Here is a 25,829-nt window from a genome sequence, read left to right on the forward strand (position 1 = left end):
ACAAAGCTAGGTAGCACACAAAGCTAGGTAGCACACAAAGCTAGGTAGCACACAAAGCTAGGTAGCACACAAAGCTAGGTAGCACACAAAGCTAGGTAGCACACAAAGCTAGGTAGCACACAAAGCTAGGTAGCACACAAAGCTAGGTAGCACACGAAGCTAGGTAGCACACGAAGCTAGGTAGCACACAAAGCTAGGTAGCACACAAAGCTAGGTAGCACACAAAGCTAGGTAGCACACAAAGCTAGGTAGCACACAAAGCTAGGTAGCACACAAAGCTAGGTAGCACACAAAGCTAGGTAGCACACAAAGCTAGGTAGCACACAAAACTGAGCAGCACTGAAAGGCAAGCAGCAGGTTTAGCACAGTTAAGCAAAATATTATTTTTGTGACCGATAAGTATTCAGCAACGCAAACCGTATTGGTAACGGTTACAAGTTGGCACTGTAGATACAACATAATATTATTATTAGAAATTAGAAATAAGATATTGGATCTAGTTACAAGAACAAGGCAGCGTACGAGTGTACGGCAGAGAGTATCAAGATATACCAAATATCCGCTAACTTAGCCGGCATGTCAAACACTCAAACTACGTCACCCAGCTACAACGTCACAAGGGGTCTAGTAAGTAGTAGGAAGTTGGGTCTAGCAGTGTTATCTAGCAGTGTCTAGTTGGCCTGAAGATGGCCCAGGTGTACCCTGGAGGAGTACGTCTATAACACGGTCTAAATGTTAGCACCGAATGTTCGACACAGTAAATCCAGCTGTTGTTGGACATACTGCTGTTGAGTAGCAAGGAAGCCATGAATAAAATCAGCCTGACAAGAACAATATTTAAGCACAAGTTTTAACAACAAATACAGATTTTTAAAGCTCTCTTTTATCGTATGAATGTGTGCGCGAGTGAAGGAAATATTTAATGCAGCGTAAATTAAAATATTTAGTTTTCACATGGACAACGCTGACTATGACTTTATGACTAAACTAAAGAAGCTCTGATCTGAAAACAAAACAAAACAATCATTAGCATTTAGCGGATGCATCACTCTGAAGTGATCAGGACCGTTCTAAAAAGGCACACACAAAACGGGATCAGTGTGCGAACACAGAAATAACCCCGTATTAAGGAAGGAGTGGATATGTTGTGAACACAGAAATAACCCAGTATTAAGGAAGGAGTGTACATGTTGTGAACACAGAAATAACCCCGTATTAAGGAAGGAGTGTACATGTTGTGAACACAGAAATAACCCCTTATTAAGGAAGGAGTGTACATGTTGTGAACACAGAAATAACCCCGTATTAAGGAAGGAGTGTACATGTTGTGAACACAGAAATAACCCCGTATTAAGGAAGGAGTGTACATGTTGTGAACACAGAAATAACACAGTATTAAGGAAGGAGTGTACATGTTGTGAACACAGAAATAACCCCGTATTAAGGAAGGAGTGTACATGTTGTGAACACAGAAATAACACAGAAATAAGCCAGGAAGCTGGGAGTGTTGCTAAGAAGGTTATCGAGTATTATGGTTCAGGAAGCAGTGGGGGTGTGAAGAGAGCAGAAAGAAGTGTTTATACTGGATGAAGGAAGGGAGGGAGGGTGATTATAAGAGCTCTAATTACAACACTGCGTCATACTACTCATACCCTGCTGCACGGAGGGATTCCTCTGAAGTGTCAACTACCAGGCTAGGGATTCCTGAGAATCCTCTCCAGTGAGCTGCCCTTCACGTTAGTGGACCTGACAGGTGCCAAAATAACTGTTTCAGCCAGAGTTAGGATCTTTATTTATTTTGGTTTATTTTTACCTGCACCTTTGTATTAAAGTGGCCCGTAAGTGATGAGGCTAATTTAATTATTTCCAAAGCAGATTTCCCGGTACGGAGACTAAGGAAATATTCCTCCAGGATGGAGAGATGTTTGTTTGCAGTTTGAGCCTTACAAACTTTGTGATTCAGAACAATCCACCTCACAACATAGTGGGTTTTACCTTGTCCTTCAATACCAGCGACATCTAATTCAAACATTGCTAGATTTTCAACAGGCTAATAATAGACTTGACGACACAGCCCGATTTTCAAGGACAATATCAAGGAACAGTAATAATATAACAGCCGTTTAGAAAATTGAGCAAAACGCTCGACTTGTGCTCATCAAATGAGCTATCAACAAATCAAAGGGCTGTATTCTTGTCACGTGTCCCAAATAAATATTCATATCAGAGAGCTGTGTAAGTACCTGGTGAACATTTAATTCTCTTGACTTGAAAACCTGTGATACTGCAACTGCAAGCTGTTTGTGAATATCCTCTAACAAAGTGCTTAACGCAGAATACAAGGAGAATGTTGTAACCTAAGGGAGGACAAAAGAACAACTCTCCCCCAATAATCAAAAATATGTTATTGTTAAGGGAAGCGAATTAGATTTAAGAATAAACGGACAGAGTGATGTGTACTCTAGCCAGGTGTCATCTAGTGCGGAGCAATTATTTATGAAGGAGCAATTAGTTCGCATACCATTATCCAGCTTATCCGGCCTGTGACATCAACCAATGATATAACGAAAAAGCAGTAATCGATAGCAACACCGCTGTATGCAAATGCAATAGCAACACGACAGTAACCAGTAGCAACACGACAGTTACCAATAGCAACACGACAGTCACCAATAGCAACACGACAGTAACCAAAGCAACACAACAGTAACCAATTAATTAGCAACGTGACAGTAACCAATAGCAGCACGACAGTAACCAATAGCAACACGGCGGTAACTTATAAGAACACGAAAGTACTAAAACTAATTTAAGGACTGCAATCAAAAACACGACAGTATGCCACTGAAAACATATCATTCACTGAACTAATCACAATCAAACGAGTGGCACTGAACTGAAATGGAACTAAAACAAATGAGCAGAAGTTTTTCACGACAGATAGAAGAGCAGCAGATGTAGGACGTGTGAACGTCATGTTAGTGACAAAGGGCGGAGTTAAATCTAGCTATCACTCGGGTGATACGTAGCACCGGTCAGCCGTTAACGGGAAACATTAGATCACACACCTGCAGTAACAAGGGAGTAGCTAACAAATCACACACTGCTCGCTACAAAATGTGAAAATAGCTTTATGCTATCAGCCGTAACTCTGGGATCCTGGGCTGTGGCAAATTGGGACTATATCATTAGAGCACATGTAATGGCTACATATGGAACACGAGGTAACGAGGTCTATACATGGCTTAAAGTGCACTTCTGACGTTATAATAGTCTAGTGTAGATACCCAAGATAGTAACTCACAGATAAGATTAGATTACCTTCTAAATGTGATTACGAAAATAATCCTCTGTTTTGTAATACAGATCAGAGTTTAGGATCATGATCCGGCCCGTATCGATGTCAGCGAGACAGCGGCATAAATTTATTGTAAACAGCCTCGCCCAACTATTCAGCTATCAACCAATCAGAGAGCTGCATTCTTGCCAAGAGACACAAACTAACCGATCAGAGGGATGTATCATTGCGCAACTATTTGTAAACCTAAAAACAGATCCTGATTGCATTAGCGAACATGACTAAAGGAGCAGCACGCACGAGAAGATAGGATTCCAAAAGTACACGGTCGCGTGAATATCTACCAGGAGTTGTTCTAACCGCTTGCATAACACGAGGTTTATAATGCGGTTACTGTGCGGCCCAGGTGCGGTTAGACTAGAGGAATGTTCAGAAGGAAATAGCAACAGACGCTTTCCACCAAGACCGAAATCACGATTATTTTTAGGTCACTGCAAACATGTATCAGAATAAAAGAGTAACAGTATTTTAAAGAAAAGTCTCGTTACTCGGACACTGTAGAAAACGTGTTGACGCCTCAATAATACAAAAATAACGGATCAACAAATCTTAACAGAGTTGCGGGAGAAAGCGTCAACAAATTCGCTAATTAAAGAATCACCACAAAAACACACATCTCATATTCCTCCTCTCTAATATATAGCTTGGAGATTTTTTGAACAAATCTGCGGCGCTGCCAAAAATAGAGTAAAACCTGGTCGCTGAACAAGGGATCCAGCTCCAGACCATGCAGCTCTCTGATTGGTTGGTTTGTGTCACGTGACAAGGATACAGCTGTCTGATTGACTGATAAAGCAGTGAATCTCACAATGTTACAGTTACCCTGCTTCCTCCTTTCCAGACCACACAAACCTCACATATTATATAATGATATCAAGTAATATATACGTGTGAATTTAACAATGGACTGAAGCAATCAGTGGAGAAATTACACTTGATAAAATCAAAATGTTATTAGTGATTACAGTAGCTTTGGCAGATCAGCCGCACTGTGACCTGAACATTACGACAGCGATAAGAAAAGATTGGCAAATACTTTTCTGGAACTAATTGATCCCGTGTCAAGCCAACAGCGGTATTACTATTAGTATTAATTGGAATGGAAGTAATGTCATCTTGCGTTATATAATGACAGGAAATTTGGCAATGTCTGGACGGCCTGACTAAGTAAAACCAGGCAAGCGTATCAAACTTCACTGTAAAATAAAAGAGGAGTGGGTATGAGTCATTATGATATCTGATCTCATCGTCTCCAATGTATCAGATTGGTAAGTCACGTGCTGCGGAGACTGCTCTCTATTTGTCGAGCCGCACCTCGTGACCGTGATGCAGCTCTCTGGTTGGTTTGTATGTGTCGTCTCAAATGTATGGCACGGTGAGGGAGAGTAATGTGCAGGAATGTATGAAGGGTATGTTGCAGTAGTTTGTGGAGAGAGCTCCATCATCGTTATTTTAATGGCGGAATTTAAATTACGGAACTTGAGGCACGAGCAAAGTAAAGTGCAGGTGATTACGAACGCGTCTCATGCGATCAGAATAACATTAAACATTCTTGTTTACATTTGGTTTGAGACTGACAGGAGACCCTGCAGCAAAGCTATCAAACACCAAACAAGCGGGTATTCTTTCTAAAGAATTTTAAAGTGGAGTCGGTGAGCCGTTTTTCTGATATTTCAGAGCGTAACAACGTCCTTCTGTAACATTCGGTCCGTGATCACAGATTAAAGATCTGTGATTGTGCGCATTTCTAACCGCTATGTCATCAATTTCTCGCGACATTTCTTGGTTGAGAAAATTTTATCAGGTCTGAACCATTCAACTTAATCGGATTTTAATTCCAAATACGGCTGCAGATTTATTTGGTGATCGTGATTTAACTGAACGTAGTTTGACTTTGAGATGATAAATCCTAAATACCAGGCCAAAAGGCGATGCAATGTTTAAATTAAATTAAGTTATATCAAGTATATAAGTTAAGTATGAGTTATATTAAACTTATTTTACGATCAAAATTCAAATGGTAACGACAAATTGTGTCGTTATGGCAATGAATCAACACGTAATATTTCGTTATTGATGATAACGTAAAAATAAACCTTTTCGGCTTTCGCACGACCAAGTACTATGCTCCGATAGTGTATAAAATTATGGGAGCAGTTTCCGTCAGTTTATCTAAATTAGAGCGTAGAAAAATAACCGAGAATAACTCAGAATAACCCAGAATTTAGCGAAAAGTCGGAAGAGTAACAAATTAATGTAGTTTAAAAATTAAACTTTGAAGTTTGAACTAAAGGTGTTGCAACACTTGTATATTCTTCAGCTTTAGGCAGAAAACAAATCAGGGTCGTTTAAACACGAATATATATTGAGTTTAGATTTGATTTCAAGCGACATAATTTTGAATTGATTTCTTTTTGATAGTTGAACAGCAGACGGAAACAAGTTTGGATCAGCGCTATAATCGACAATTTTCTAAAAATTTAAATGGTCTAGGACCTAAATCTCGATCGATAGGCAATAGTGAGTTGGCATATTCATACAGAATTTAGATTTCCATTTACAGTTTATGGAATACAGTTGGCCCAGTTTAATAATTTAATTTATTTGAATAAGGGATCGTTCACATATTACGTTATCACTTTTTGGACAATTTTTACCCCCCCCCCCCCCCCCCCTCCGTAATCAGTTTTACACTATCGTTATCATTTGGAAACCCTCCTCGGCTGATTACGTTATGAACGACCCCTAACAAGCCATCTGGTAATCGTGTATCCGATAAATTAACCTAGAGTTTCTAAACTAGTAGCCCAGTAGCCAGACTTAGAGTACACTGCCATCCCAAGTAAAGCTCACCCATCAGCTACCAGCTAAACAATCAAGACGAATAATCAATAATCATACCAGTCTAAAAGTTAAATACGGTAAATTTAGAAACCCTAACAAATGTAAAAAAGTACGGCAGCTGCTGCTAATAATACAAAACTAAACGAGACAGAAAAAGCAGCCGATACTCCATCCCCTTAGTTCGTAGAACACAAGAAAGTTCCTGTAAATTACATTAATATGCTGGTCAAAGCAGAGCAGTGCAGCCTAGTAGTCAACAAGCAGGAGGTTATATACGTGTCAATTTGTCAACATATTCGGGTACTGGTTGAAGTGGCTAAGTGGGCGAGGTCTCTTAACGTAAAGAGAGAGAGAGAGAGAGAGAGAGAGAGAGAGAGAGAGAGAGAGAGAGAGAGAGAGAGAGAGAGAGAGAGAGAGAGAGAGAGAGAGAGAGAGAGAGAGAGAGAGAGAGAGAGAGAGAGAGAGAGATAGAGAGAGATAGAGAAGAGAGAGAGAGAGAGAGAGAGAGAGAGAGAGAGAGAGAGAGAGAGAGAGAGAGAGAGAGAGAGAGAGAGAGAGAGAGAGAGAGAGAGAGAGAGAGAGAGAGAGAGAGAGAGAGAGAGAGAGAGAGAGAGAGAGAGAGAGAGAGAGAGAGAGAGAGAGAGATAGAGAGAGGGGGGGAGAGAGAGAGTGGGGAGAGAGAGAGAGAGGGGGGAGAGAGAGAGAGGGGGGGGGAGAGAGGGGGGACGACTGATCGCACTTCGGGCACTAAACATAAACTCAACATACTTATAAAGTTAAAACATACCAAACATGCACAGTAAACATTCCAACTATTCCTACATAGAGGGTACCTACTGGCAACATGCCAGTCACACCATCTTGTAAGAGACAATAGACCATCACAAATAATAGAGCAAATACCTGGCGAGAAAACCTATCATTAAATAACGGCTTACAGAGCGTCAAGTTTTACAACATACAAATTCTGACCGACAAAAAGTAAATATTGTGACGCCAGGTATAAGTAAAGGGTATTATGTCACGTCGAACTCTAATGTTTAACTCCGTTCGGACTACACAACAACACTGCCGGAACTCAACGCTCCGCAAAACAGCAGGGAGGACAAATAAATGAGAGAGAGAGAGAGTGCTCAGGAAATGGAGCAAAGACAAGCAGGAATTTGGACAGGACACGGGCGTACACAGAGCATGACACGGACACACGGACTAGAATAGAATGTGATACATGCTGCGAGGGGGGGGGGGGGGGGAAGTAGTTGTTCTGTTATAGACAGATGTCCTCGTACACTGGTAGAACACACGCTAGCTGCATGCACCTAGCATGTGACCCTTGTAAGCATTACCTCCCCTTCCTTACCCCTCGCTATTACATCACCTAAATAGTAATAGGTAACTAGTATAGCCATCACAAGAGAGTATTATAGCATTTTATTTGCATTACTGTAATTCTCTAGTTTTAAGAAATAGTTTGACGTCACAGCCCAAGTGGTGACGTCACAACACGTGGTATGACGTCACGTGAACTGCCAGGACGCAAACTTGAGTGAGTGACAAATAATTAATGAACAGCCGCCTAACAAGCTCACGAGTAAACTATTGGAAGTGAGTGTGTCTGATAGCGTGACCTGGAGACAGCCACCAGCACAAAGCTGCACGTTCAACACACGGCCCAGTTTCAGAGCAGTGCTGTCTGAACAGACAAGACGGTGATTGGCCGCGGAGAAAGAGGAACAAATCCAGAGACAGGAGCAGAGTGGATAAGAGTGGGGTGGAGTGCACACGCTCTCCACCACTTCTCTCAAAACTCACACACACACAGCTGAACAAGCCACATTACAAGTAATTAAACCGCCCGGAAAATCTAATTATTTTCTGCACTTTGTCAAAACGTACTCCCGAAATAAGTTGTATATATTAAATATCTGATGGCATGTGTTTCACGTCACGACACAACGCTGGCCACGTTCTTGAGCCGACATTCGGCTATTTTAGGGCTACACCTCCTGGCCTGTGTGCACTTCAGAGGTAGCTGTCCTACAGGAACACGGTAAGGCGGCTGTAAATCAGTGAGCTCAGTAGGTGGAGGACAGGTTCTGGGGAGCAAGGTTTTCAAGACAAACCCCGGTTTATATTAGCATTGGAGTGATAATGTGGTTTACAAATTAGGCACAGACAGCCCGCCCGGGAAGAATAATTAGCACCTGATGACACCCAATTATCAAGACGTTGTTGTGAGCAGGGGGAAGAACTACGAGCATTGTTTCACACAAATATTCAAAATATTATTTACAAAATATATACTCTGTACAGCATCGTGTGGATATAAGAGCATCTTTCTTGTATTTAAGTTGTAAATCTGAGCTCGTTAAAATGTTATCAATCACGACTGAGAAGCACATTGGAAGTGGAAGGTAAATGCTAAAATTTCGCAAAATAAGGCAGTTGCCAATAAAATCGTCTTCAACGACCAAACAGAGCAAAATAATGTAATAAATTATCTAAAAATGCATCTGAACTTAAACCAGGCCTCTCTCCAGTGCCCTGCACAACATCACCCTTCTCAAAAGTAGATGACAGAGCCATCACAGAAAGTCTCAGCTCAGCGTCATGATACGTAGTCCCGCAAGGTTCTATCCTAGGTCCTTCTGATCTAATCCTCATCCTCATCATCCTCCTCCATCTCTGCCTCCTCAGCCTCTCTGTCTAGCTGCTCCTGTTGGACAGCCTGGAGTGCTCTCTCCTCGTCCACTGTTGGGTCTGGCACTTCAGTTACCTGCCAAAGGGCGTGGTTAGTGGCCTCAGCACTCTTTTTAACACTAAATTAAATCTCAATTATTTTATAGGTATCTGGATACAGCCCAACACACTAGCAAAAGTCACTCTGTTGATTGGTCTCACAGCCGGCAATGTGAAATTCTGACATATTGTCCTAAAGGAAGAAAGTTCTAGAGTTCTGAGCGTTGGGAATCGTTATAAATAAGTAAAACTAGATTAAATAGTGTTATTATAAAGGAGTAGAAGGTGGAAATGCCCACCTCAGCTCCACTTGGGTATTCCTCTTGAGTGGCAGCAGGGGCAGGTGGACTGTAGTTCTCAGCTGTGTATTTGTGTCCCCAACCTGGCAAAATATCATCGTCACATTCAGCACAATTCAATCTAAACTTCATGTTACGCGACATTAAACATATATCGCAACAAATAAAGTCAGCAGAAAATGAAGTAATCACATAAGACTTACCAATATACAAGTTCTCGAACTTCTTGTCCAGTCCGAATACGCAAGCACCAGGCCAGAGGTTAGACCTCAGGACAGCAGCAGCGTATTGAGGCACGAGGTTTGAGGTTAACCCAGCGGACCAGGCAGGCATACTGTCTACCTCACTATCCTCGGATATTGGGTTCAGCAGAGGAGGTCCATGTTCGGGGACCGGCTCATCCGGCTCTTCTCTCTCTTCCTCCTCTTCTTCCTGGAGTATTATAGCGGGTTACAGTGAGAACATTCGTTCAGATGATGAGAAATTTGTGGCCCGGAAAATCCTGCTAATGTGTTAGACCCCGTTAGATATCATGTGACGTCACGTGGTGTAATAAGACGTCACGCGGGGTAATGTGACGTCATATGGCTGGCGCAGTTTTGAATACTCACGTCTTCAAAGTCCTCAGTTTCAGTTTTGACGGTAGGGTTGACCCAGACACATCTTCCCTGTGGTAGAATATGCTGCACGTGATGTACCTATGAGGGGAGAAACTTGTTACAAAGTGGTAATGTAACAGAATACTTGTTACAAAGTGGTAATGTAACAGAATACTTGTCACATCATATCTGGTACATGTTCAGACTTTACTATAGTTACACTTCGCCATTTAGCTGTGGAGCTGAAATGTTTTGCTACATTTACATTCTTAAACTATTAGCTTACTTGTAAGTTTAAGATAATAATAAGATTTTTGAAGCACCATTCGCACTTAGTATAGCACTTGTCGTGCTCATATTGATTATTTTTGACTGGATATCTTTACAAAGATAAACAGTTCGTTACAATACCGGTTATATATCCCTACTAACGGCGCTGCTTCGTTACAATACCGGTTATATCCCTACTAAGGGCGCTGCTTTGGTAATACCAATTTACATTTTACATTTTACATTTTACAACCTAACAATAGTTACACTCGGGTGATAATATGCTATGTTTTAGTTGCTCCTAAGCTACGAGTATCAAGTAGTTGGGTTATTAGTTGCTGTCTACATCTGAATTACGATTTTACAAAAATTTAGCAGTTGATAGGCGATACATTTTTATTCTCTGCATATTTTCTACAAGCAATTACAGCAGGTCACTCGGGCCAATGTTCATTTCAAATTTAGAGACAAGGATGGGCTACTTTCTGACGAAAAACGCAGCAATATGAATAGTGTAAGCAGTATGAATAGCAGTATAAATAGTATGAATGGTCAATAGACGGTGCTGAGACGTTTGCAGTCTAAGGAAATCATCAAATTCAGGAACATGTTAAAGATTATAATATGATGATTCTGGCGTATAGATGGTATTCTGATTTATAATTCAGTTCACGAAAATAACTTCTCTGCCCACAACCTTGAAGACTTTACATTTCTGAGAAGGGTTGAGATACACTGTTGTCAGACAGTTTGGAGAGACAGCACGGAGACTTGTAACCCAAACCCAGTCAGAGCCAAGAAACAGCTCCAGACTAGGCCCTAGACAGCTCATGCCGTCCGGGTAAAAGTACGTACCAGACTAGTCACGGCAGCAAGGGGAAAACATGCAGTTAGTACCTTGGTCCTGTCATCTTTCATAATAGATTTGCTAACCGTCTCGACTGAGATTGCTGACAAACTTTGGAATTTTCTATCATATTACTGTTCAGCTTGTCAAAGAAAAATATGTTAGAAAGAATGTGAAATTTCCGTAGCGAACTACAACAAGCCTAGAAATACCTAAACTCGCAATAAATCAACGAGCAAGTATACAGGGAATGCAGAGAGAAGTGTCTGCTCTGTAGTTCCAACTTCCTGGACCTCCATATTAACATTCTAGATACGGAGTTGTTATACGTTACATTTAATTAAACAAGTGTTTGGTCAACTTAAAAGTAAGATATGTTTGTTAAGTGGGCCACACACAAATTTAGTTTTTTTTTCAAAGTCTGGAACGTATGACTTCATTTAGCTTAATCACCTTATTTCAGTAAGTCAGATTAAACACAGTTTTTAAATTTAGACCTTCATCAAGGCCAGGGTCTAAAGATAGACTAAAACATTCACTAAGTTAGTTACAACTCTTTATTCTTAAGTTGGCATAATTTGTATAATACTCTTTCCTCGATCTTCACTTAGTTTAAATCAATAACAAATAATCCAGGTGACTAAGTTAAATCATCAAATGTCCGTCTTCGTTATGATCAAATACTTTGAATAACACAGCCATCTCAACTATGTATCTCATTTACATGACGTTAATTAACCACAGTTTCGCGGAGGATCATTGCTCGCATATTTCTCGATCCCAGAAAATACCAAGTTAGTTGGTGTGATAATTATTTTCTACCAGCCCAATCCTGAGTTGACATATCACGTATTGTTTTGGCAACTATTTCTATAACAATTCAACACTACAAATACTTTTCAGCGACAGTTGGTGCCTGGCTACGATTTTTCACATCTGAGTACCACGCCTCATAGTAATGTGATAACTTTATTATCTACTGTAACGCCCTTTAAATATATAATACAGTTTATAAAGCGAGTTTCCGTATCGATGACTACTAATGATGTTGTATTTTTATTTGCTGAACGTTAACGGAAAATAACTCGCTGATAGGATGTAATAGCTGGATCAATATTGTACGGATGCTTCCTCATTAAACTTTAGTGGAGATTGAGGGAATTGAGAATGAAAAACAGGGAACCCTCGCAGCGTGCGCCGTACAGCTCAATATGTAATCAAATTACAAGAATCATAGTTTACAAACAAATTAATTGTTCATAAGCCCATTTACGTGCGGTATAGTTAACTCTAACCGCGAAGGCAAATGGTAAAATGTGTGATTCGAGATGTTAAAAACGTACCCAGTTACTAAGAGATGGGTCGATGAGCTCCTGTACTCTGGGAGGTTCGAACTCAACATTCTCTACGAATGAGTCCCTTCCTTCACCGTCACTGTCATCTTCATCGTCTTCCTCAAACCTGCACGTGCCAATAATTATAACATATAAGCTGATACGCTGTGCATAGAAATAACAATATACATCACGTGCAAGATAATGATACTGATTTATCGCTCCACTTCACAAATCAGTAAGGTTGGGATAGGCAAAAAGAAGAAATTAATATCATTGTTGAGGGAACACTGACTTGAAATAGTCCACAGGAGAAATGAGAGTTCCGGCACTAATTCTGGCAATCTGTGCTCTGAGATAGTTGATTTCGGTTCCTGGGAAAGGAGGGTAACTGATTACAGTCTCCTCCAAATTACCGGTGAAGAACTTCTTGATTTGTCGAGCACACACGATCTGGGCTGGAGTTACTGGAGGCAGTTTCGTCCATTCTGTTCCAGGCTCATTGCATACAAAGTATGTCTTTTTGTTGCAACCAGTGCCGGTCTCTTCCTTGGGGATTACTGGAGGTGGTTTGTAATCTGGTGTTGGCAGATTGTCTTCGTCTCCCTCTTTAGGTTCTTCTGCTTCCTCATCTCTTGGCTCCTCTCCTTCCTCCTCTTCTCCTTCTTGTTCCTCTTCCCCTCCCTCTCTGTATTCCACCTGACATATCACAATTTTGATTAAGCAAATTATCTACTGGAGATATGACCGATTTTGTTATTTTTAAACTAATATACGGCGACACGTCAGATGCGGGCAGAGTTTCCAAGTTTTGCACGCCTAATATAATAAAAACGATCTGGGATGCCATATAAGTAAAACAATTACATTGTCATTGTAGGAAACTTTTATCGTGCGTGGAGTAACCGCGGCGAAATTCTTGTTTAACTAATATATGGCAAAAATTGGTTTGAAAGATAAGAGTGAGACACTGAGATGGAGATCTTAGATGTGATAATAACGTTTACCTCAGCCACAATATAGTTTTTCTCAGTTCCAAGAATCTTTCCCCAGAATCTAACAGACTGAAGAGTGTGAGTGTCCACCAAGTTCTTGAGTGCGAGGAATATTCTGAAAGTTTCCTCTCTGCCGAGACCAAGACCAGCCTGTTCGAAGTAGTGCGCTGTATCCATCAGGTCTGGGAGTGGCATTTCCACTTCATCCTCTGGTTCTGGTTCAGCATCCTCACTGGGCTTTTCGAAGAGCTTGTTTTGGACGTTTGCTAATTCAACTTCAAGTGATGCCGGTCGCACATCCTGCAACTTGAAAATTAGATTTAGGAACCAGCTAAATAGTCAAACATTTTCGGATGCTTATCAGGACTTATCACTTAACCAAAACACAAATTTTGCGAATTTATGATATTGGTTATGACAATGACATATTGGAATACGAATGAATAAATAATAGATACCCAAAGTTTATACTAAAAGATAAAAATTGTGCGGTCGCAGTCCCCTATCAATTTCAAAACCAAAAAAATTAACAATAGAGTTACGGGTGGTACATCGTTAAAAAATCAGTAAAGTAGACTAACCGAAGAAGGGTCGCAGGGAGGAGCAAACTTGTTGGTTTTAACTTCTTTTGACAGAGCTTCTAATAAATCGACTGAGTTAGGGGTTCTGTTTTCCAATATTTTGTGCATCACGGAGCACATATGATCATAAAGATTCAGCTTGGAGTCCGGACTCTCCTGCTGCAGGAATGCCTTCGCATTCTGTATCATCGTCTCCGACGCCATCCTACCTGAATTTGTTAGCAGTTAGCCATCATTTATCATTTCTAGTTTCAAGTTGAAAAATTTCGTTGATCAAATAATTTTAACAATTCTGTATCAAGCTGAAAATATGAGATGGAACAATGAAAGATACTCAGAGAATTTACAATGGGGAATGTTTAGAAAAACAATAAATAAAATGATGTTATGTACACAAAATAACAATGAGTCTGATGACAAAGTCAAATACCCTGTGTAATATGAATAGCCCTCAACAAAAATATTGTCAGAAAACGCCTTTGTCAAATTTTAGAAATATATAAAACTCTGTCCCCAGAAGTTGTTAATCTAGAAAAGTTTCTCCTAACGAAAATATAATACATTATCTACATATTCACTGCATTTGTTTGTCAAAAACTGAATAACACATCCCAAAATTTATCGAACCTAGAATTACTAGAATTACGGCAATGCCACTTATATAATTTACGAAATATTGGCAATAATTGTGCGTCAGCTGCAGTCGATAAGGGGAAATGTTAAGATACCACCCAAAAATGCCAAACCAGAAAGTTAAGGGTTTAATAGAAGATCACAGTGATGTGTGATGTATACTGAACAATGAACATGCTACATGCAATAAGCTATCGGAATCAGCGAACGAATACAAACGCTCATTTTATCAGTGTTTTGCAGGAGACGCATATAGTTACGGTTGCTATGGAAATCTGCTAATTTCGCAGCGCGCGATTGCAGAAAAGCCGCACTTTTATCACAGTTTAAGCTTCGCGCGTAACAAAAAACGTATATTTTTCAGTGAACCGTTTGAAAGTGGCGCGCTCAACTGCTTATCCACAAAGCGTATTATAAACGGGAAATTGTGGATAGGGGTTTGGATTTAATCGTCATCCTCTTCATCATCTTCCATTTCTGCTTCTTCAGCTTCACGTTCGAGTTGCTCTTGCTGCATCGCAAGAAGTGCTTGTTCGTCTGCTACAGTTGGATCTGGGACTTCAGTTACCTGTGATAATTTTGCGTCAAATAAACCGAATAAACACACAAATTTAGTATTGATTGAACCAAGAAGATACCTACAAACTTTAAACGAATTAAATGAAAATCACATTCATGAGAGATATAACTATACACTTAATATTTACCTCTAAGTCAGTCGTGTATTCCTCAAATACTGGTGGTGGTGGGGGTGGACTGTAATTCTCCGAACTGTACTTATGTCCGAACCCAATATAAATATTCTCAAACTTCTTATCAAATCCAAAGGTACAAGCGCCAGGCCAAGTATTGGATTTAAGAACAGCTACAGAGTATGCTCGTATGAGGTCTGAAGATCGGGCAGCGGACCAGGCAGGAAAGCCGTCCACAAGACTATCATGGTTTATCGTGTTTAGTAAGGGCGGACCTTCTTCTTTTTGAGGCTCATCTGGATCTTCATTTTCTTCTTCTTCTTCTTCCTGTGGAGAATTTATTTTTAAATAACAGATTTGGAAAAAATGGCATATAGACAATCAATGAAAAAAATATTCTTTAAAATTAAATGTTTCTCAAATGGTATAATTGTCTTATTTCATTGTTTAAAGAATTGATAGGGGTAAAATCGTAAATTTATATCTCTTAAAAACCTCATCGAATTCCTCGTTATCAGCCTTAGTGATGGGATTGATCCACTTGTACCTGCCCTGAGGCAGAATGTGATGCATGTGATGTACCCAGTTATTGAGGGAAGGATCTACCAGTTCATACACTGGTAACGGTTCAAACTCAACATTCAATATGAATGAGTCACGACCCTCTCCGTCACTGTCTTCATCGTCATCTTCATCAAATCTGAGGAGTAAACAAACAGTATTATATACTTATAAATGTAGTCAAATTGACTGTGAATTGTGACCAAAGATCACTTGCTGTGTAAGAATATAACACTGATCTGAGTGGATAACTGTTGTCAAAAGATCATAAAATCATGCACAGGAAAAAATTCCTAATGTATAAATACATAATTCACAAGTAAGTTAGCAGCTGTTTTCTTACTTGTAATAGTCATAAGGCTTTATATGAGTACCAGCGCTGATCCTTGCAATCTGGGCACGAAGATAGTTTATCTCCAGGCCTGGGAAAGGAGGATAACTGATGACAGGTGCGTTGAGATCCCCCGTGAAGAACTTCTTGATCTGTCTTGCGCACACAATCTCTGCTGGTTCCACTGGTGGCAGTTTTTTCCACTCTGTACCCGGTTCATTGCACACGAAGTAAGTTTTCTTGTTACAACCCGTTCCGTTCTCTTCTCTTGGTATTTTAGGAGGAGGTTTGTAATCGGCTTTAGGAAGATCCTCCTCTTCGCTCTTCTCCTCCTCCTCCTCTTCTTCTTGAACCTTCTCTTCCACCTCCTCCTCCTCCACATCCTCATCTTCTTCTCCCTCTCTATACTCCACCTCAGCTACTATATAGTTCTTTACAGTTCCAAATATCTTTCCCCAGAACCTCACATCCCGTAATGTATGGGTATCCACAAGATTCTTCAGAGCTAGGAAAATCTTGAAAGTTTCCTCCCGTCCCAGACCCACGCCAGCCTGCTCGAAATAATAAGATATGTCCATCAGATCTGGAAGTGGCATATCCACTTCATCTTCAGGCTCAGGGTCAGCGTCCTCGATATTCGTCTTCTCAAACAGACTGGATTGAAGTTTTGCCACGAACACTTCCCGCTCATCGATCTCCCGCGTGGTTCCCTCAGCTTCGTCCTTTTTGTCAGCAGACAAATCTTCGAAAATGTCCACAGCATTTTGAGTCCTCCCTTCAAGCACACTATGGAGAATGGAGCAGAAGTGATCGTAGACATTACGTTTAGTGTCCGGGCTTTCTTTCTTGAGGAAGGATTTAGCCTCGTCAATAATTGCTTGAGACGCCATCTCTATCTAGTGAATCAAGCTAATTAATATTCAGGATAGGTATAATTATTAAATATCTACAATCAATAATTCGGGGCCGATTTTGAAAACGAATTAAAAAATACCATTCGTAATAAATTGACATTTGGAACGTTTAGCATAAATAAACGGCCAGATTTTAACTGGATCTTTTAACTTGTTTAACTTACCAATTATTATAAATTCCACTGGTCAGATATATAATTGTTATGATGTAAACAAAACCGTACTGATTATGAATTGTGATAAGATAAAACATTATATTCAAATAACATCATTGTTTATACAAACACTCTGAATTTATTTCTTAAATAATGGTTGGCTTCAAACAAACACTGATCAGTCAATTTCAGAGAAACCAATTAAATTGTAAGCACGATCGCGACCAAAACCAATGCATCTTCATTTGCCACATAATAATCTCTGTATACTGAATGCTTTGAACTGGCGCTCCAAAGTTTTAATCCCACTTTATTGTCTAACTCTCCTCTAACAACATAAGAGGAGCAAAGTCTTTATAATAGATAAGCTGTTTATCTTGGTCAATAGCTGCTGATAACATTTCATCCATTTCTTCTGTGGTAAATGCTTCTCCTTCTGTTGTCATGTAACGTTGTAACTCTTCAGGTGTCAGGTAACCTTTCAGCTCTTTATCTAGTACTTCAAACGCTTTTATTATCCTGAGAAATGTTATTTTAGTTTTCTCCTTTCAGAAAAATATTTCTCGATGATATGATTTAAACCTCAATTGAAGATAAAAACATCATATCATGGACAACCTGAAATAATCAAATTAGAGGCGCAAAAATGTATAGTTTCCGAAATGAATGAGTTTAGTAATAAGCAACATAAGAGTAAGAAAAAAGCTATATTTTCTTCTTTCTTACTCAGCAAAGTAATAAGCTTCATAAACTTCCTATTTATTAAACACGTATATATATATAGTATATACACGTATATATAGTATATATATATATATATATATAGTATATACACGTACCTATCCTCAGGTTCAGGTCGGTATCTGCTCTTATCCATGAGAACACGTGTCATCATAGGTTCGAACCGCTCGTAACGTACATAACCAGTAGGTTCATCTTCCTCTACCTCGGCTATCATGTCATTTAACTCACCCTCCGTTGGGAAACAGCCTAGTGACCTACGGAATGTGTGTTGTTAGATAAGTAAACTGATTAGTTGGATTTTTTCCATCAATTTTTTTTCTATAAAAGTATGAGATGGTTAGAAGTGGTAGGAATTGAGAATGGGTATAGTAGGTAGGTAGGTAGGTTTTTCGTGGTGTCAACTGTCACAAAGGAAAACATGTGCCCCCTTAATTTCCCACCCGAACAACTTATGTTTAAACTTGTAAAGGCGGGGTGCAACACCTAACCCCGCCAATCCCGCTAATCCCACCAAATCCCGCCAAATCCCGCGTAATCCTGCGTAATCCCGCGTCATTCCGCAAGTGCGGGGTTAGACGGAAATTGGCGGGGTTATGTACAACACCTAACCCCGCCAATCCCGCTAATCACGCCAAATCCCGCTTATTCCGCCAAATCCCGCATAATCCCGCCAAATCCCGCGTAATCCCGCCAAATACCGCCAAATCCCGCCTAATTCCGCAAGTGCGGGGTTAGACGGAAATTGGCGGGGTTATGTGTTGCACCCCGCCTTTGTAAACAACCATTCCTTCACATGGCTTTTGTTCTTCAAACGTTTAATATCACCACACAGGCTACGGTGTCCGTTCATTTAACTTTTTAGATTTGAATAATTGACAATGGCAACCCCTCCATTTTGTGCTCCATAGCGCCCCAAGAATGATGAATAAAGAACCATTATTTGATATTTTGACCAACATCAAACGATCGTTAATTGTAATTTTAAATTTTAAAAGGCAATGCCTACGGTTGATGGAAATTTAGCCTCCGCTAAACGGCGCAATTCTTGTTAACTGTTGAGTCTTGAATGCAAACAACAGTCTTCAGTGTCAGTTTAGGACGACACAGGCGGCTGGTGGTTAGTACCATCAATTTCAGATCGGTTTCAGAAAGTTGGACCCCTTCCCTAACTCTGAGTTTCGTAAACTTTCTATCAATAACTCTAGCAGAGCAACACTAAGATAATCATGCCGTATGGGTACGATAATGTTTGTTATAATAGAATTTAATAAGACCTTAGTCTGAAAGCTATTCTACCAGTTCTTTCTTTACTTAATAATTAAATATCAAATTAGAAAAATAAACGAGGTGTTTCGTGTCGGTCAATTATTTTGAGTTTTGATCGAGCTGTATATCCAGAGCATGGATTCTGCTTATTTGGTTCACAGGTTTTTCCTAGACTTTTTGTTCGAACTTTAGCTTTCTGTACAAGATTTTTTGTTATCTTAGAATTTATTCCGCATTTATATTATTCCCACTCTCGACTCCTCGCTAGCAGTCCGGTTAATTTAGTACCTCTAGGTAACTTCTCATTTAATCATGAGGACTTTTTAAAGAACATATTCTCACCCTCTAAGATTTTCACCGCTTCGTTCATTTTATAGATTTATTCTTTTTATATTTTTACTACACTTACTAACACGTGCATATTACGAAGGAGTAGATGCCTCCGCAGGCATTTTAGAACGTGTTATATTTTATCACTTCATGCACGGCTGCCATTCTGCTTATTTGGTTCACAGGTTTTTCCTAGACTTTTTGTTCGAACTTTAGCTTTCTGTACAAGATTTTTTGTTATCTTAGAATTTATTCCGCATTTATATTATTCCCACTCTCGACTCCTCGCTAGCAGTCCGGTTAATTTAGTACCTCTAGGTAACTTCTCATTTAATCATGAGGACTTTTTAAAGAACATCTCACCCTCTCAGAAAACTCCGTTTGAAGATATTTACTATTATTATCTATGTCATAAATTTTCCTTGTGATTGAATTCTGTCACTTTTTAACTGTTTCTAGTAGTAGTATTTGTTATTTTCGGCCGATTTCTGCACTTTTTCACTGGGTCATCTTCATATTTTCTGGGATGGAGACGACGCATATCAGCATTTAAGGAAGAGTTTGCTTGACTGACTTACTTCATTAGACACTTCTGGTCAAGGACAACATGACACCTAAAACTTTGAACATAACACGAGGAAACATGGACAAAACTGAACAAGAACCACATTCGAAGACTGAAACATCTGAATGACTCTGCAACCCAGGAATCCACTACTCAGTTATCATCGCTAAATGATCAGTTTGGTATCGACGTTACATACTTTATTATTTTTTTTAAAAAGAAAAAGAAGCTGATTTTAGTTTTTTTTTTTTTTTTTTGTTTTTTTTTTTTTCTTCCTTCAAAACATTCCAGTACATTGTGCAGAAAGTTGGAGATAAAGCCGTAGTACGTACATGTAGCATACTACTGGATCGAACTTGCAGAGTGTGGTTTCCTCCAATCTGGGCCGCGCGTTTATATAAACATACACGGCGCAGATCGACTGGAGGAGATTGCACTATGTAGGCTCCGGTGTAATGTGATATGTATGTACTACGGCTTTACAAATTTTGGAAGCATGTAGGGATATATATCTGATACCAATCGTATATACTAAAAATACTCTAGCACAATTGTAACTGCAGTTTCACAGAACTCTAAATGCTTAAGGAACACTCTTGCAGGTACCACCCGTATTCACACTCAGACCTGAGTTTAGTCATTTCCCGATACGAGATTGGGGACGGGTTCTATAAACAAACAAACAAACAAACATATCCAGAGCATGTGTATTTTAGAATACAATCAGCTGATTGGACCAGTAATATACCAGCTGCCAAAGGGTTTGCTAAACACAAGTGAATGGGAACCGTGAGCGGACACGAGGTCGGAAGGCACTAGGGTGGTACTCAAACATCGACACGCATACGGAACCAAACATCGTCCTAAATGATGAGCTAGTAATAAACTTATAATGGCATCACACAATTTCATTTTAACTTTTGTTTATAGGCGCCAACCTACTTTTATATTTATACACATTCACGATTGATAAATATTTTTTTGCTGAGTTAGCCATATTCAACAATTTATCTATATCTGGCTTTACCGACAAAACATACGATTAAATAGGTTTTTGATGTTCCGAGGTAAAGCTTAGCTCGAAGAATTGGATCTACTCACGATTAAATTTGAAACTAAACAAATTGATGTGACAATTAATAATCACCCAGATTTAAACCACCCAAAAATTGAGAGATTTTCCTTAAATAATTAGCCAACTCAGCAGCAGATTTTGGGGTTTGGTAACGTGCTTAGACCAATCACACACTGCCTAGATGTTCATGTGACAAACTTGATTCTCAGAATATCGCCGTCGCTGATGCTACAGTTACCCAGGTTTAGATCAGGGGTAGTACGTACCAGGATGGGTATTAACTTTGGGCTGACGAATTTAACTGAGGTGTGTTCACTCAGTTCCAAACCATCAATCCTCTCAGTTATATCGACCACTAGTACTTATTTTCATTTCAATAAATTTGTAAACTGCTAAATAATAAGTTATCATTTGTTACGTTAGCCAGATGTTAGTAATTTTATTTGACGTTTTTCATTATAATCATATAAAATTAAATGACCAAACCGTTGAGTGAAAGATTGTCAAACTGATTTAGGCTTTTATTAGTTCGCCTGACCGTCTTTGCTTCTTTCTTTTTAGTTTCAATCGAGTTGTTTCGTTTAATGCCACTAAAATCTTATCAGATGCAATTAAATTATTGAATATGACAACATTTTAATAAAATATATAAATTAATGTTTATAAAAGTAGGTTGACGCTTATAAACAAAAGTTAAAATGAAATTGTACGATGCAACAAGTTTATTACTAGTTCGTCATAATTTAGGACGGTGTTTAATTCGGTCCTCGTGTCCATGTTAAAGTGAGTCATGTGGTTCGCCCTCGTTTCCACCCTTTAATATTAGGAAAGTACCTCCCTAGTGTCCTATATCTCAGTTAATTCATATAATATCAGGACACAGGATGGAATATTCAACGATAACAGCAAAAACACCAGATTGGTATACGGACTACTCCTATAACTACAACCTCGCAGCTGATGTGATCACAGTGACCTACGGGACTATCTGTTGTCTGTGCTTCCTTCTCGGGACGGTGGGAAATATTGTGAGCTTTCTGTATTTTAAGGCTAAAAAAGGAACATCTCAAGCGTCACCTATATGGTGATTACGGCAAATGATACAGTCGTAAGTGTGATAGTACTCCCCGTTGGAATTTCGTTTTTGTCAGAAAGAAGTCCAGGTATCGTATTCGGTACGAGCCTGTGCTGTAAAGCCTGGTATTACTTGTGGGTAGTAGCAGTTTCACATAGCATTTTCTTAGTGCTATGTTTGTCTATAACTAGGACAGTGTCACTGATACGACCCTTTCAACAGCAGAAAATAAGGTATCTGCTTATAGCTATAGTATCGTACTTATTTCTAATATTGGCTTTGACAATTGGAAAACATTTTCAAGACGGTGTGGATATTAAATTCAAACCTTGGTTGGCATGTTGTGGATGGATTGGCCCTATTAACAGGGCTGTAACTATCCTTTATATCATCAACAACTTGGTATACACAGTTCCAGCGTTCGTAGTTGCAACAAGCTGTATCATATCAGTTGTGTTGCTAACAAGAAGAAATAATGTAGCCGAGCAACAGGAGCTACAGCAATCCAGAAACAGGGCGACAGTAACAATTTTATTGTTTGCTCTTGTGTATGGAGTGTGTAATGTTCCTCATGCCGTTGATTATATCTTGCGAACACACGCCATGCACACTTATAACTGGGAGTGGTTCGATAATTTGCACCGGTTTGATAAACAGTTGTACTACTATAACGCCATATCCACTGTACTCATGGCAGTGAACTCGGCAGCAAACCCAATCCTATACTTTTGGAGAATGCGCAGGCTGAGAGAATTCTTCAAAGGGATATTGAGACTGAACAAAGAAAATAGGAGGCCTCCAAACATCGTTAACCAGCAAGAGAGAGGTCGTGAAGTTGCAAATGTAGAGACTCGTTTATAATTAAAGACCACGTTTTAAAATTAATTAAATGATAAAAATTCTGTTTGTTAATTCGATTAAATGCAAGTTAAAGCCATACGTACAATTTAGTTACAGCAGTTACGGAACCGAACAAATTTTCCTTAATTTCTTCGCATGATATAGCATGTGCCGCATATCATCGAAATAATTCCACTTTTGCAAAAAAAAGATTAATATGGACTTCCATTTTTACAAAAAATTTGTAATATTGGGGGGGGGGGGGGGGGGGGGTGTCACGTCCGTCTATGTCCGCCTATGTCTTGTCCTTTTTGGATTCTATGAGACAACGGACGTGTTTTTTGGGACATTGGCGGACTCGGACGGACATTGGCGGACTCGGACGGACATTTGCGGACCCGGACGGACATTGGCGGACTCGGACGGACATTGGTGGACACATACGGACATTGGTGGACATTAGCGGACATTGGTGGACATTAGCGGACAAACATTTTGAGAATTTTTCGCAACTTCTAATTCTATGTATTATAATTCTGTACAAAGCAAACGACTTATTAATCACACTAAAGCTATTAATAGCTTTAACTTATATCAAATTATATACATATAATAGAACCTTAGAAGGCAGTGCTCCCGCTTCCGAGCTCGTGTTACAAAGGGGAAGCTTGCCTTCCGAGATCGCATAACAAAGGGGAACCCTCGAGTCCTAAATCTTATATCGAAGGGTAGGTGCGGACTTTGAAAACCACAAAAAAATGTTTGGCTCATAATGATCAGAGTAGCTTGAAACATGAACTGAAATAGTTTCCAGAAAAAGTTTAAAATTTTTGACTTGGAAAATTTTCAGTCCGAGTCGATCTCGATACGAACCTTAGAAGGCAGAGCTCCCGCTTCCGAGCTCGTGTTACAAAGGGGAGGCATGCCTTTTGAGATCGCATAACAAAGGGGAACCTTCGAGTCCTAAATTGTATATCGAACGGTAGGTGCGGACTTTGAAAACCAAAAAAATATTTTTGGCTCATAATGATCAGGGTAGCTTAAAACATGAATAGAAATAGTTTCCAGAAAAAGTTTGAAAATTTTTGACTTGGAAAATTTTCAGTTCGAGTCGATCTCGATACGAACCTTAGAAGGCAGAGCTCCCACTTCCGAGCTCGTGTTACAAAGGGGAAGCTTGCCTTCCGAAATCGCATAACGAAGGGGAACCCTCGATTCCAAAATTGTATATCAAAGGGCCGCGGGTAGGTGCAGCCGGACTTTGAAACCGGAAAAAAAAATGTTGGCTCATAATGATTAGGGTAGCTTGAAACATGAACTGAAATAGTTCCCAGAAAGAGTTTGAAATTTTTTAATTGGAAAATTTTCAGACCGTCTATGTCCGTATATGTCCGTCTATGTCCGTCTATGTCCGCCTATGTCTGATCCGCCTATGTCCGCCTATGTCCGCCTATGTCCGCCTATGTCCTGTCCTGTCCTGTCCTGTCCAGTCCTTTTAGGATTTTATGAGACAAGCGGCGCGGACAAAGACGGACGTGACACCCCCCCCCCCCCCCACCCTCCAATATTTAAGCTCGCTTGACAATGGCAAAAGATCAATAGTGAGATTAATTACCCTTTGTTAATTTACTGAGGAATCAGCTTCCTTGAATCAAAATCGTCCCGTCCCTTAAAAAAATACCTTGCTCCAAGAACTTTATATACCGCTGCAAAATTGATTAAAACCACAGCTTTATGGTGTCTTTGATGCAATTATGTGCAAAGTGATATTTTACAAATTAAGCGTTTATTAAACTATTGGTTTTAGCAGGTTGCATCTTTTAAATTTTTTTAAAAAGGAAGATACAAGAAAAAAATGTATATTCTATTTACGAGTGCTAACTATCTGATCATTTAAGTGTGCTTTAACTATCTTTATTTTATTTTGTTAATGACATGTGTGCTGTTATTTGCTGTTTAAACTTTAATATGACTGAGTAGAGTAAGAACATCTGATGTGATCAATAACATTCTGTTCCGTATTATTGGAAAAAGTGTTTGAGATTTCTGTGCCCACCGGCGGTTCGTTTCCAAACGTAAGTTTTCAAGTAATTTTTTAGTTTGGGATCGTACATTATATTACATAATCACAGAGGGGTTAGAATTGGCCAAAAAATGATACTGATAACGTAATATGTGAACGACCCCTTTCCAAGGTTTCATCGTCCGCTTTAATTATACAATGAGGACTGTAGTTTGGCGGATCTTAAAAATAAGTTAAATTTACAAAATTAAATCAATGAAATGGACAATAATTTTCAGTTAAACTAACTCACACCTAATGATAGTTCCCACTTCCCGCATATCTACAGTATCATTGTTCTCGTGGTCGAATATTGAGAAGGCGTCCTTCACTAACTTCTGCATTTCCAACAGCGCAGGATCCTCAACCTTTCCTCCATCTCCATTAGTCGCCATCTTACTATTGGGATCTTATATCATTGTTTAAATTTAATATTCATACTATTACTAATAATTACATAGCAAATATTGGAATGAAAACCAAATTCAACCAAATTCATCAAATTATTTGCTTATTTTAGTGACTTATTCTTCAAAGCTGAAGAAGACTTACCCACAATCGGATTTACAAGGTTTTAAAATAGAAAGCAATAAAACTAAAACCTCATTTAATCAGCATAATATTGAAACACGTAAGTTCAGCAACATGAACACAGAACACTGAACAGTGCAATGCTTTAAACGTAACAATAATAATAATATTATTTAACCTCGTTTCACT

The 25,829-nt window shown here is 39.4% G+C and overlaps 3 protein-coding genes across 5 annotated transcripts in view; all 3 read right to left on the reverse strand.

The window, feature by feature from the left end:
* Window positions 1-8,462: 8,462 nt before the first annotated feature.
* Window positions 8,463-25,829, reverse strand: part of LOC134818305 (radial spoke head protein 6 homolog A-like) — a 97,312-nt gene continuing 79,945 nt past the window's right edge. Inside the window, exons 2-9 of one of the 2 annotated variants that reach the window (XM_063827806.1) lie at window positions 13,867-14,074; window positions 13,298-13,591; window positions 12,586-12,989; window positions 12,300-12,417; window positions 9,852-9,938; window positions 9,444-9,672; window positions 9,241-9,323; window positions 8,463-8,978 (exon numbers count right to left, since the gene is read on the reverse strand). In XM_063827806.1, coding sequence (XP_063683876.1) covers window positions 8,856-8,978; window positions 9,241-9,323; window positions 9,444-9,672; window positions 9,852-9,938; window positions 12,300-12,417; window positions 12,586-12,989; window positions 13,298-13,591; window positions 13,867-14,070 — 1,542 coding nt within the window. In that variant the 5' untranslated portion in view covers window positions 14,071-14,074 and the 3' untranslated portion in view covers window positions 8,463-8,855. Of the gene's footprint in view, window positions 8,979-9,240; window positions 9,324-9,443; window positions 9,673-9,851; window positions 9,939-12,299; window positions 12,418-12,585; window positions 12,990-13,297; window positions 13,592-13,866; window positions 14,082-25,829 lie in introns of those variants that run through there. The other variant, XM_063827807.1, reaches the window with a different exon arrangement.
* On the reverse strand, window positions 14,209-16,999 carry LOC134818306 (radial spoke head protein 4 homolog A-like). The gene is made up of 4 exons (XM_063827808.1): window positions 16,096-16,999; window positions 15,687-15,891; window positions 15,207-15,518; window positions 14,209-15,067 (listed from the first exon to the last, which is right to left on the reverse strand). Exons 1-4 carry the CDS (start codon window positions 16,971-16,973, stop codon window positions 14,945-14,947), a joined length of 1,518 nt encoding a protein of 505 aa, XP_063683878.1. The 5' UTR covers window positions 16,974-16,999; the 3' UTR covers window positions 14,209-14,944.
* LOC134818308 (dynein regulatory complex protein 8-like) overlaps window positions 17,219-25,829 on the reverse strand; it is an 88,550-nt gene continuing 79,939 nt past the window's right edge. The window contains exons 1-4 of one of the 2 annotated variants that reach the window (XM_063827813.1): window positions 25,608-25,613; window positions 25,365-25,509; window positions 17,992-18,150; window positions 17,219-17,671 (exon numbers count right to left, since the gene is read on the reverse strand). In XM_063827813.1, the coding sequence (XP_063683883.1) occupies window positions 17,470-17,671; window positions 17,992-18,150; window positions 25,365-25,504 (501 nt within the window). In that variant the 5' untranslated portion in view covers window positions 25,505-25,509; window positions 25,608-25,613 and the 3' untranslated portion in view covers window positions 17,219-17,469. Of the gene's footprint in view, window positions 17,672-17,991; window positions 18,151-25,364; window positions 25,510-25,607; window positions 25,614-25,829 lie in introns of those variants that run through there. The other variant, XM_063827812.1, reaches the window with a different exon arrangement.

This window comes from Bolinopsis microptera, chromosome 7, assembly GCF_026151205.1.
Source record: "Bolinopsis microptera isolate Bmic1 chromosome 7, MBARI_Bmic_1.0, whole genome shotgun sequence".
NCBI lineage: Eukaryota > Metazoa > Ctenophora > Tentaculata > Lobata > Bolinopsidae > Bolinopsis > Bolinopsis microptera.

What these genes read in the sequence shown, in the direction of transcription:
- LOC134818306 (XM_063827808.1), bottom strand. Translation starts at nt 16,973, where the DNA reads ATGGCGTCTCAAGCAATTATTGACGAGGCTAAATCCTTCCTCAAGAAA. An exon ending in AAGCCTTATGACTATTACAA is followed by an intron (nt 15,892 to 16,095) that starts GTAAGAAAACAG and finishes TTTACTCCTCAG; the next exon opens with ATTTGATGAAGATGACGATG. An exon ending in AATACACGACTGACTTAGAG is followed by an intron (nt 15,068 to 15,206) that starts GTAAATATTAAG and finishes AAATTATCACAG; the next exon opens with GTAACTGAAGTCCCAGATCC.